At 37.9% G+C, this 12,818-nt stretch overlaps 1 protein-coding gene across 3 annotated transcripts in view; it reads right to left on the reverse strand.

Annotated features, from left to right (window-relative positions):
• Window positions 1-9,445, reverse strand: part of LOC129732061 (phospholipase A1 member A) — a 48,366-nt gene extending 38,921 nt beyond the window's left edge. Inside the window, exons 1-2 of one of the 3 annotated variants that reach the window (XM_055692542.1) lie at window positions 9,302-9,445; window positions 5,244-5,530 (exon numbers count right to left, since the gene is read on the reverse strand). In XM_055692542.1, the coding sequence (XP_055548517.1) occupies window positions 5,244-5,337 (94 nt within the window). In that variant the 5' untranslated portion in view covers window positions 5,338-5,530; window positions 9,302-9,445. Of the gene's footprint in view, window positions 1-5,243; window positions 5,619-9,301 lie in introns of all 3 variants that reach the window. The other 2 variants (XM_055692543.1, XM_055692544.1) reach the window with 2 other exon arrangements.
• Between the last annotated feature and the right edge of the window lie 3,373 nt (window positions 9,446-12,818).

A 12,818-nucleotide genomic window follows, 5' to 3' on the forward strand; every position in this document is an offset into this window, starting at 1 on the left:
TGGCGTGGACCACCAACATCACGTCGCGATACGCCGGAAAAATCGACTCGACCATCGAGCAACTCCGGAACCAATGGACGGGACTTCCACTTTCTGATGTCCATGTTCGCCAGGTACTTTTCCACTGTTTGGCCGGTTGAACCGACCTCCCGATCAAGCGTACGCAGCGATGTAGCCACTTTCCCCTCGGTTTTCCTCTTCAGCATTCTTTGGAGCTTCTTGTCGCTCAGGGTCGTCGGCCGTCCGGAACCGGTCTTTCTTTCGATACTTCGATTGTAGATACCGGAACAAGCGTAGCCAACGTCCCTTTTCCGTACGATGTCTGTTTTCGACGCGACGGGGTAACGTTCTTTGATCACACACACTTCTGAACGGAGTAGCTTCACTGTTTTCGCCATTATGGTTAGAGTTTGAGTCAATTTTTTCTGCTGACTCATGGGTTATTATGATTGATGCTTCATGGGTAGTTTCGTCAGTGTGTGTAAAGATAAACTCATAGAAAAAACGGCCTATTTTGAGCATTTTTTTCAATGCTCACGTTTGGACTCAACAATTTCTTTCTTCTCGAAAAAAGTTTCCATCCAAAATTTGAGCTTAATCGAACATCTGAGAGGGCTTCACTTACATTTTTGGCCAACCTAAAAATGCACAAGAGTAGTTCTTGAAGTTTCAGAAATCGATTTTTTTATAGCAAATCTTTTAGAAATGCATTAAATGTCTAGAACTGATGTTGTTTCATATAAATTTGTTTTAAAAACAAAAATTAAATTTCAGGGACAAGGAAACTTTTGCGTTGGGAGACTCGAGCTACACCAGAACACACAAGAGACACTCCCAGCTCGAACATTTCCTTTATCGATCAAAAAACTGTAACTTTGACCGCTTTGAGGCTCTACTTCCCGAAGTCCGACTGAGCTCAAATTTGGTATGGGAAATTTTTACGAGAAAACAAAACTTTAGAACTCTATTGTAAAAGAAATTTAGAACTCTATCGTAAATGAAACAATTAAAAAAAATAATCCTTTTCTTTGAGTAACGTTACAACTTTACATAAGTCTGTATATTTAGAACATCTCGCTCAACGATATCCATCAAATAATCTGTCGCTCGCAACAGTACTTTTTTTTGGTTTTGTCCAATAGTTCCGTGTGGGTAAGTGCCCACATGGATATTTTCCGAGTGGGTACTACTACCCATACTACCCACATGAAACGCCGGCCCTGCCATTGAACAGAATTTTATTCCGAGATTTTTCGAAAATCGCTTCTGAGAGTATGCATATGTAAGCTCTCTTTATTTATTTTGTCAGTATTTTTGTATATGATATACATGCTCAATTTTACTTAAAATGGCGCCGAAACAAGAAGCCCTTGCATTATACAGTTCTAACTACACTGCACAAAAATTTCGACGAAACGTTCACAGTGAACCATTTTAAAAGCGAGCATCGTCCGGTTTCGTCTGTGTATAGTTTCCTGCAAACCTCAATCGTGTTTTTTTGGGCCTGATAAAGCTCTATCATATTGCCGCAAAAAACACAACGTTCCTGAACAACTATTAGACCCCATTTGTGACCAATATACGCATTGGTGGCCACCAATGTTATGGGAAAATGTTGCTTTATTTCTATATCAATGTTAAGGTGTTGATACAAAAATTAAAAAAATTTTACGTAACGTGTGGTCTGCAAAAAAGCAAAACCCTATAAAACATTTCCATATTATTATGTAAATAATTCGATTGTTATTAACCAACTAAACAACCAAAGTTCGTACTTAATTAATGCATCCGAATGAGTACATCAGGCGTTTACTTGCAAAAGGCCACCGCTTCCAACGGTGGATCAGCGCCCAATTTGGCCAACAAATGAATGAGTAGTTTCAGATTACCGTCACCCGTAGTAGAGTAGAGTAGAGTAGAGTAGAGTAGAGTAGAGTAGAGTAGAGTAGAGTAGAGTAGAGTAGAGTAGAGTAGAGTAGAGTAGAGTAGAGTAGAGTAGAGTAGAGTAGAGTAGAGTAGAGTAGAGTAGAGTAGAGTAGAGTAGAGTAGAGTAGAGTAGAGTAGAGTAGAGTAGAGTAGAGTAGAGTAGAGTAGAGTAGAGTAGAGTAGAGTAGAGTAGAGTAGAGTAGAGTAGAGTAGAGTAGAGTAGAGTAGAGTAGAGTAGAGTAGAGTAGAGTAGAGTAGAGTAGAGTAGAGTAGAGTAGAGTAGAGTAGAGTAGAGTAGAGTAGAGTAGAGTAGAGTAGAGTAGAGTAGAGTAGAGTAGAGTAGAGTAGAGTAGAGTAGAGTAGAGTAGAGTAGAGTAGAGTAGAGTAGAGTAGAGTAGAGTAGAGTAGAGTAGAGTAGAGTAGAGTAGAGTAGAGTAGAGTAGAGTAGAGTAGAGTAGAGTAGAGTAGAGTAGAGTAGAGTAGAGTAGAGTAGAGTAGAGTAGAGTAGAGTAGAGTAGAGTAGAGTAGAGTAGAGTAGAGTAGAGTAGAGTAGAGTAGAGTAGAGAAGAGTAGAGTAAAGTAGAGTAGAGTAGAGTAGAGTAGAGTAAAGTAGAGTAGAGTAGAGTAGAGTAGAGTAGAGTAGAGTAGAGTAGAGTAGAGTAGAGTAGAGTAGAGTAGAGTAGAGGAGAGTAGAGGAGAGTAGAGTAGAGTAGAGTAGAGTAGAGTAGAGTAGAGTAGAGTAGAGAAGAGTAGAGTAGAGTAGAGTAGAGTAGAGTAGAGTAGAGTAGAGTAGAGTAGAGTAGAGTAGAGTTGATTTGAGTTAGCACTGGTTAACACAGGTGTGGCCCCAAAGCTAAAACTGGAAAAAATGAAAGATTTTAGCTTCTTAACCATTCTTCCGAATGATGATGCCCCTAGCCACCAACATTTCTTGAGACTTAAATGAGTTTCATCGTAAACATAACATTGATGCGATAAACTCGGCGAGCAATTACTATGTGACACTTTGACGATTGTTGACGCGTTTTGACAATGACTAGAAGCACTAAATTTCACAGGAATTGTTAAAAAGTTATAATCTTTCTAGGGCAACTATTTCGAGCTTTAGGGCCTCATTTTTTCGCTTTTGTTGACCAGTGTAATACTTTTGTCCATTAAAAATATATACGCCGTTAGAAAACTTGAAACAAAAATTATTTGGTAATTTTAACTTTTTTATTTCCAATTTTTTCAAGTTCGAACAATTAGGGCAAACGCTCTATATTGATGTTAATACCTACTTTCATCTCATCACTCTTTTTTGTCTAGTTTACCGTCAAATTTCGTCACATTTTCTAAGTAAAACAAATCGAGAGGTCAAATTATCTTCTTGAAAATTCAAGGAAATTTGCAGTAAAAATGAACATGACTATTTTACGGAATATTTATTTTTCGGAGACAAAATTATCCTCTACAACTTTGTATAAAACGTCACACTGACTAAACAAACCATTTTGTCTCTAAAAATATTTCTATTCGTCAATACCATTTTCATTCAAGCCCTTTCTAAAAATATGTCGGGATTCAAAAAATGTACGCAACCCAACTAATCTGCCTCAGTGTCGCCCAATCGTAGATTTCTTAGCATTTTAAGTTCCTCGATGTACAAAAAAAAACGCGACAGCAATGAACTGCAAACAGTTGAGCTTCAGAATCATGAGTTGCATTTGAAAAGTCGACGTGAAGGCCGTCAACGCTTTTATTCGGCATCATGAAAAAACTTTGACGGAAAGCCGGTTAACAGACGAACATTTACTGCTTTTGTCGTTGATTACACTAGTAACACAGGTGTGGCCCAAGAGCTTAAATTAGAAAAAATGAAAGATTGCAGGTTTCTAGCCATTCCTATGAAAATTGGTGGCCACCAACATTTATCAGAGACTTGAATTAGTTTTCTCGTGAACATATCATTCTAGGGCAGGTATTTCGAGCTTTGGGGCAGAATTTTTTTCGCTTTCGTCGACCAGTGTAGGGAATGTATCTTCATGAGGAATAAATCGGGTTTTCCTTTAACGCATCTTTTTTGACAGTAGTAAAAATAACCAAAATTTTAGTTGGGAACCGTTATGACTGTGAAAAATAATTCTTTACTTCCTGTACGATTTTACATAAAAATCGTTTAATAGATAGATTTACAAATAACAGTTTCATACAAATAGCTGCTTTTTGACAAAATTAGCTTTCTTATCAACAGATGTAAGGATTGATCAAATGGCACAAAAAATGAACCTTTTGATTATTCATGCTTGACCGTTCCGGTGTTGATTCCAACCTCTGGTCGACCAAAGTATAGCTTTTTAATCATTTCTGTGAATTTTGGTGCTCCTAGTGTGAAAGTGCGTCAAAGTGCGGCAGAGTAACTGCTCACCAGGTTCATCGCTTTACGCTTAAGAGAGCTTATGGGAAAACTCATTCAAGTCACTGAAAAAGTTATCTTCACTAGGGTCACCAAAATCCACAGAAATGGCTAAAAAGCTAAAATCTTTTATATTTTTCCATTTCGAGCTCTAGGGCAAAACCAGTGTTTACTAGTGGATTAATTAGGCCACAATGTCTGATTTGGCAAACGTTTTTATTTGTTTCTTTCTTTTCGTTACGCAAGGTACTTACTAAATAGTCGCAGAAGGTGACAAAAGATGAATACAATTGAGCTCAACGTACAAAAACAAACAATCTGCAAACTCATGCTACTTAGTTCTGGTAATTGAATTTTTAATGGGCTTTCAGTGTCATGTTTGTAAACCTTTTAGCAGTACACAAACCTCTAAGGTTACCAAAATTCAAGGGGAGACAGTTTGAGATACTTTTCGTTGTTTTGGATTAAGTAATTCATAACCTTTTTCAGTTCGTGTCGAGAGTAAAAAGTAGGTGGTGTAAGCTACTCGACGAACTCCAGTACCATTCGAACCAATGATTGTGTGGTACGATTCCATTTGCTTGACCAATACGTGCTGACACAAATATTTCGTAACTGTATCCATAGCGCAGTGTGACAGCGATTGCGGAATCCATCAAAGTTTCCTGATGCATATCTTCTCTTCCAAACTGATGCATCAAACCGTGAAGACGATTCGTGCAGGCTGCAGCAACAAAGACAATCCATCAAATAGTAACGGGTGTGACCAAATCGCTTTTTTGGTCAATCAAGCGAATCCCTGAAGGTCACAGTTACGGCCACGCTAAGTCGTTGACCGTTTTCACTAAATTATATGCCTACAGCTATGATTTTCGATTTAATTCAAAGGAAAGAGATAGCGTGCAATAGTTAATCAACCTACCTTCTGTTGGTTCCACTAGTGGCCGGAAAGCGATGCAAATTAAACCAATGACGGCCGCCTGAGGAACTACCCTAAAAGTATCGGATAGCTGCATCGCAAACTGGAACTTCGGAGCTAATCGTTTTTCCGCTCTCGATCAAGGAAATCAATCCGAACTGGATGTGTATTTTTCTGCCTTCCTCCGAAATCGACACCGATTACTTCGAGCACATTATCTCGGAAGTGAAACCTGGACTAATCATCGTCACCTGAGACCCTCGTTCGGAGTCATCTACACAAACAGGTACCTGAAGCGATTAAGTAATAACTATACAGTATTTGCTGTGACTCGTCGCTACCAATTGATGCCAGCTGACTAGGCAAACCATAAAAAACCTGTAGGAAATAACGGGGATGGTCTGACGTTGCGAAGGGTGTTGGCGGTAGCTTTAATGAACTGGTCTTCAGTCTTTCACTTTCACTCTCACGTTTGGTTACTGCATCGGGGTCGGCCGTCGGGTCGGTTTTGGTTCAGTCGTACAGACCTCGACTCACTTACCCACTGCGGGTGAGGAAGTTTTCACTGTGAGCTAACAGAATCACGATTGTCTACCGGTTGGACTATTGCGATGCTTTGGCGCCAAGATGATGTTCGGATGATGGGAATACATGAAGAGCGAGATTGTGTATTGTTTGGAATGTTATGGGAAAATGTTGCTTTATTTTTATATCAATGTCAAAGTGTTGATAAAAAAATTAAAAATTTTTTACGTAACGTGTGGTCTGCAAAAAAGCAAAACCCTATAAAACATATCCATATTATTATGTAAATAATTCGATTGTTATTAACCAACTAAACAACCAAAATTCGTACTTAATTAATGCATCAGGCGTTTACTTGCAAAAGGCCACCGCTTCTAACGGTGGATCAGCACCCAATTTGGCCAACAAATGAATGAGTAGTTTCAGATTACCGTCACCCGTAGTAGAGTAGAGTAGAATAGAGTAGAGTAGAGTAGAGTAGAGTAGAGTAGAGTAGAGTAGAGTGGAGTAGAGTAGAGTAGAGTAGAGTAGAGTAGAGTAGAGTAGAGTAGAGTAGAGTAGAGTAGAGTAGAGTAGAGTAGAGTAGAGTAGAGTAGAGTAGAGTAGAGTAGAGTAGAGTAGAGTAGAGTAGAGTAGAGTAGAGTAGAGTAGAGTAGAGTAGAGTAGAGTACAGTAGAGTACACTAGAGTAGAGTAGAGTAGAGTAGAGTAGAGTAGAGTAGAGTAGAGTAGAGTAGAGTAGAGTAGAGTAGAGTAGAGTAGAGTAGAGTAGAGTAGAGTAGAGTAGAGTAGAGTAGAGTAGAGTAGAGTAGAGTAGAGTAGAGTAGAGTAGAGTAGAGTAGAGTAGAGTAGAGTAGAGTAGAGTAGAGTAGAGTAGAGTAGAGTAGAGTAGAGTAGAGTAGAGTAGAGTAGAGTAGAGTAGAGTAGAGTAGAGTAGAGTAGAGTAGAGTAGAGTAGAGTAGAGTAGAGTAGAGTAGAGTAGAGTAGAGTAGAGTAGAGTAGAGTAGAGTAGAGTAGAGTAGAGTAGAGTAGAGTAGAGTAGAGTAGAGTAGAGTAGAGTAGAGTAGAGTAGAGTAGAGTAGAGTAGAGTAGAGTAGAGTAGAGTAGAGTAGAGTAGAGTAGAGTAGAGTAGAGTAGAGTAGAGTAGAGTAGAGTAGAGTAGAGTAGAGTAGAGTAGAGTAGAGTAGAGTAGAGTAGAGTAGAGTAGAGTAGAGTAGAGTAGAGTAGAGTAGAGTAGAGTAGAGTAGAGTAGAGTAGAGTAGAGTAGAGTAGAGTAGAGTAGAGTAGAGTAGAGTAGAGTAGAGTAGAGTAGAGTAGAGTAGAGTAGAGTAGAGTAGAGTAGAGTAGAGTAGAGTAGAGTAGAGTAGAGTAGAGTAGAGTAGAGTAGAGTAGAGTAGAGTAGAGTAGAGTAGAGTAGAGTAGAGTAGAGTAGAGTAGAGTAGAGTAGAGTAGAGTAGAGTAGAGTAGAGTAGAGTAGAGTAGAATAGAGTAGAGTAGAGCAAGCAATTACTATGTGACACTTTGACGATAGTTGACGCGTTTTGACAATGACTAGAGGCACTAAATTTCACAGGAATTGTTAAAAAGTTATAATCTTTCTAGGGCAACTATTTCGAGCTTTGGGGCCGCATTTTTTTCGCTTTTGTAGATCAATGTAATACTTTTGTCCATTAAAAATATATACGCCGTTAGAAAACTTGAAACAAAAATTATTTGGTAATTTTAACTTTTTTATTTCCAATTTTTTCAAGTTCGAACAACTAGGGCCAGTGCCTTAGAATATCAATGTTTATTCATGAGTAGATGAATTGAATCAATCTCAGTGTCAGCACATTTATTCTCTGATGCAACTCAGTAACCTATGTTCATTGCGACGATGCATGAATATCGTTTCTCATATTCAATGACAGAACAGTGGAATGAATATCAAAAGCCTCGTAATGATATTCAAAGAAGCTTCGGTGATTATCAATCCAAGTAGTGCAAATCTGTTCAGAAGCTGTACACTGCCCAGTAAAGTATAAATGGTCGAATAAGGTTAATTTTGATTTTCACTATTTTGATATGATTTTTATTTTTGACGATCAAAATATCAACACGAGTGTTTAAGTTTATCTTGTCGGTGTTCACCGGTTTTTTTGGTATCATGAATATCAACGGTTGCATGGGTAGTATGATTATCAATATAAAGACGGCTGAAAATCGTTGCTTTTGAATATCATGACAGTGAATATTCTCAGCACTGATTAAGGCAAACGCTCCTATATTAATGTTAATACCTACTTTCATCTCATCACTCTTTTTTGTCTAGTTTATCGTCAAATTTCGTCACATTTTCTAAGTAAAACAAATCGAGAGGTCAAATTATCTTCTTGAAAATTCAAGGAAATTTGCAGTTAAAATGAACAAAAGAGAGTTATGACTATTTTACGGTATATATATTTTTCGGAAACAAAATTATCCTCTACAACTTTGTATAAAACGTCACACTGACTAAACAAACCATTTTATCTCTAAAAATATTTCTATTCGTCAATACCATTTTCATTCAAGCCCTTTCTAAAAATGAGTCGGGATTCAAAAAATGTTTTGTTTTGAGAGATTATCTGCAATTGTATATGAAATTACCAGAGTCCAGAGAATACTCGTAGATTTATTGTATTACTCTAAAAGAAAATAGGATATTGGAGGTTATTTTGTTCATACTTGAGTAAGTAATACTCACTGCTTTTGAGTAAGTAATATACAAATTTTCTTAATTACATCACAAGCATACAACAACATAACAGAGCCCAATTATTTGTAATTTCAAATCTTTTTCCAGATGTTGCATTGCTCCGAAAATAATATAAGTTATCATCAGCTAACGATCATGACCATTCACTACCATTTGTCTTCGGTTACGTTGGACCCACATAATGCACATATGTTTTCTTTTGGAGAAATCAAGTCAAATTATTGTAACGTCATCCGCAGACAACAAACTCGTTTCGGCAGCGCGATGCTCTGCTCATCACTTATTTAACCATTTTCCACTTCTAGCCAAGTTCGCAATTGTTATATTTTTCTCCGAGCACTGTTTTGCACCGCAACTATTACTTCATCATAATCACTAAGCGAACATTTCCATGCAATACCCGCAATGAACACCGCCAATTGGTTAGCAGTCGCGACCAAGACAACAAACTGTCTTCACGATTCGCTTCCTCTTTTCAGCAACCCGCCTCGTTGAGGCTATTACCCCCCAGGCCCCCATACACGAAACTAAAAGAAAAAAACAAAATAAAAAAACGACAATGATTGCAACATATTTGCCTCGTATGCTCGAGTGCTGTTTGAGCTCTGGCACCGATAAATGCATTAACCGGCGATGCTGATGATGCATTGAGACCCACATGCGATCAAACTATCCTCCAATGCACCCGACCTGCCTCAACAGCACACCATCCCCGAAATTTCATTTTCAACAGCACGTTGTGGCCCAGAAAACTTGTTATCACTGAACCACATTTTTGCAGTTCCGTTTACACCCCGTACCGTGTGACCGTGGTTACGCGATCGTAGGCCAGTCAATGAAAGTTACACACAAACACACAGCCAAAAAAAATACGATCGCGCACGCGGGTTCGAGACGATACTCCGAACAAATCGACGGTTGAGGAAAAACTGAATCGCACGCGTTCGCGGGCTCCACCAGTGCCTAACCTGCAGTGGCCACCGTCGCTACTAAATAGTGGTGGAGCAGACAGCATACATACCCAACTCACCGGCTTCAGTTTGTCGGAGTTCGAGTGCTGTCTATGCATTTTTTTCTCTTCTGTGAGTTTCGACTGAACCTCTTAACTCTGATTGTAAAGACACGGACAATTTGTGGCACTACTGGTCAGTCAAATCTTGAATGAAGATTTACGTTCTCTAAGCAGATGGCTGAAGTATAAGCAATTGAAATTGAATATTGATAAAACTAAATTTATGATTTTCTCGCGCACCGTGGTAAATGACGATGTCTCTGTTATAATAGATGTTGAGACAATTGGTCGCGTTCGGGAGATTAAATATCTTGGCGTGATTATTGATGACAACCTAAAGTTCAACGCTCACATTGACAATGTTATCAAGAAAATTGCCAAGAAGTATGGAATATTATGCCGTTTGAAAAACGAATTAACAATTAGTAGTAAAATACAGCTATACAAGTCAATCATCTCGCCCCATTTGGATTTTTGCCCTACCTTTTTGTATTTGGCCAATAACACACAATTATTGAGGTTACAGCGTTTGCAGAATAGAATAATGCGTTTGATTTTAAATTGTGATAGATTAACTTTCTCTGCTTTCATTTTGGACGCTTTGCAATGGTTATCCGTGAAGCAACGAATTGTATATTTGTCTATGGTGTTCATTTTTAAAATAATTAATGGTTTGCTACCTCAATATTTGTGTGATCGAATTGAAAGAGGAAGTGATTTTCATAGATAAAACACTAGAAACGCGGATGAAATAAGAACACCTTTCTTTTTAACCAGAGCTTCACAGAATTCATTATTTTATAAAGGTATAATTTTTTTCAATTCGATGCCAAGACATGTTAAACGTGCACCAACACTTGCGGAGTTCAAGAGACAATGTATTTCACACGTGAAAGTTTCTGTTGTACAGAACGAAATTTAAAAGCTTTTAACAATGACGAGAGTGACGATGTGAATCAAGTAAACAGTTTTTGAAGAAGTTTATATCTGGAAATGGAATCAGTTCGTTTTTTTGTATAACTGATTGAAATTGTGATTACATTAATTATCTATAGATAAATCGTCCAGCTCAAACCTTTGTAGGGGTATGTGGCGGGACCATCATCATCATCATCATCACAAATGTTTGGGCTGTGAGTTTGGGGATTTCCGTTAAATTCAGTAGTGTTATTAAAGTTCAATTAGTGCGGTAAGAGAAAATCATAAGTGCTACAATAATTGTTTATATAGTTGGTAAGCAAACTCTTACATGGCAGCAACTGTGATGCAATGAGGGGTATGTCGTTAAATAAATTTGATGCTTGTTTTGCCACATTTGGAAGAATTTAATGTTTTAGCAACAGAATGATGATGGTGTCGAAATTTGAGATCACTTTTTTTATAAGAATTGACAAGATGAATTAATTCTTTCATCTCTTAGTGGCTTTTCTGCCATAGAGAATAGTAAGTCATGTAACATTTTTCGTTTATTTCGTTCGAAGAATCATGAGAAAGGTGAGCTCATCAGGGCTAAAAATTGCTTGACCTGCTTATAAAAAACGACAATTTCAACGGAACAACTGTTTCATTCTTCGATATACTGCCAGTAATCGCATAATTGTAACAATCGGCATTTCATGGATTTCGCGTTTTTTATTGGGAAGTGCTTCAAATAGTATGTACTTTTTACATCTGAAAAAATATGCTTATGTTTGTTTGAAAAAAGTCGTAAAAATACCAACTTGTTTTGCCACGTAGCGTAATAACCGCATAATTGTCACACTGCTTAACTTTTTTAACTTTTTTGTCAAAAGAGCATCCATCCAAATCTACATCCTTTGGAACTCGAAGGTTATTTTGGTCTGGTAACCGTTTCTGATTCGTTTCTGTTGTTCAGCTCATTTCCACTGTAATATATTCCAAAAGTAGTTTGAAAGTGACGGCATCAAATATACTATTATTGATAAAAAAAAAAAACAATTTGACTTCAAAAGTAATCTTCAATGTATTCATAGTGTAAAGTAGTTCTTTCTTCATGATACTGAGTATAATTAAACTGTCTATTTGCAAGAATTTAATGAAAACAATGCATTTAAGGTCAAAATATAAAAGTGTTATTTGTTCGAACAAATGTTTCGCAAATGTTACAATTATGCGGTTATGGGCAGTATAGTATCCATCTAAAGCAATGCGATTATTGTAGCGGTCTAGTCGAAAACAATCATTCGAGGCTACATCTACCGAATACAAAGGAATGAAATTCTTAAATTTGCCGGTCATATCGCTAGCAGAATTGGCGGTAGCGTTGTCTTGGTGAAAGAGCACTTTTTTCACTTCACTACACGCAGTCGTTTGGGTTAAATTTCAACGTTCAATCGGTCTAATAATATCGTTTACTAGCTGACCCGGCCTGCTTCGTCCCACCCATTTTTTTCTCCATTTAAATATTTTTTCTTCTAATTGATTCCACACACTCCCAAAAACTAACCTTGCGATTTGTTCATAGTGTGGAAATGCATGACGAATCGGATATTAGATAGATTCAAATTTAAAACGCAATTCGTTTGAAATGAATAGTTTATCGGAATCAGAAGATCATCGTTTTGACTTTGCCTTTCAGTATCGTACTATTGTAATACAATAGTTTAAAGGTGCTGTACATCCAATCTTGATTACGATGGACTATTTTGCATCAATATGTTGATATCAATAGCTTTCATCTAACACTAATTAGGTTATTCTAATTCTATGAGAATAAAAAAATGGTCCTGAGAAGATTCAAAATGGCATCTGGGGTCAATTTTCTCGGCTTCCGTGCATAACTCGATTATTGAAAAATCCGCATTGGGTGGTTTTCGGTCATTTTCGGCTATTTTTCAGACATTGGAAGTCGTCATCTTGGATTTTGAAATAACATATGGGTCATTCCATGCGAAGTGTACATGCCACTTGGACACGACCATCACAGATTTTGCTCAAAGTTGGGGGAATTATTCATCTACTGTCTCTTTGGAAAAATCCCAATTTTTGTGTCGATTGGAATACCCCCAGCTCTGCAGGACCCCCTCTTTAGGCGTCGTACACAAATAACGTAACGCTAAAAATCTAGATTTCTGACCCCCTCCCCCCCTTTGTTACGATAGGTAACGTTCGATTTGACTCCCTCCCTAAAATTATGTAACACTGAACAGCCTGACCCCCCTCCAAAATTTTCAATTACAAGCAAACATCACAGTTACGTAGCTGTCTCTACTACTCCCACCCTCGCCCCCCTACGTAACAATAGGTAACACAGACTTTACCCCCCCCCCCCCTCTTCATGCGTT

The sequence above is a fragment of the Wyeomyia smithii genome, chromosome 3 (genome assembly GCF_029784165.1).
Source record: "Wyeomyia smithii strain HCP4-BCI-WySm-NY-G18 chromosome 3, ASM2978416v1, whole genome shotgun sequence".
Taxonomy (NCBI): Eukaryota; Metazoa; Arthropoda; class Insecta; order Diptera; family Culicidae; genus Wyeomyia; species Wyeomyia smithii.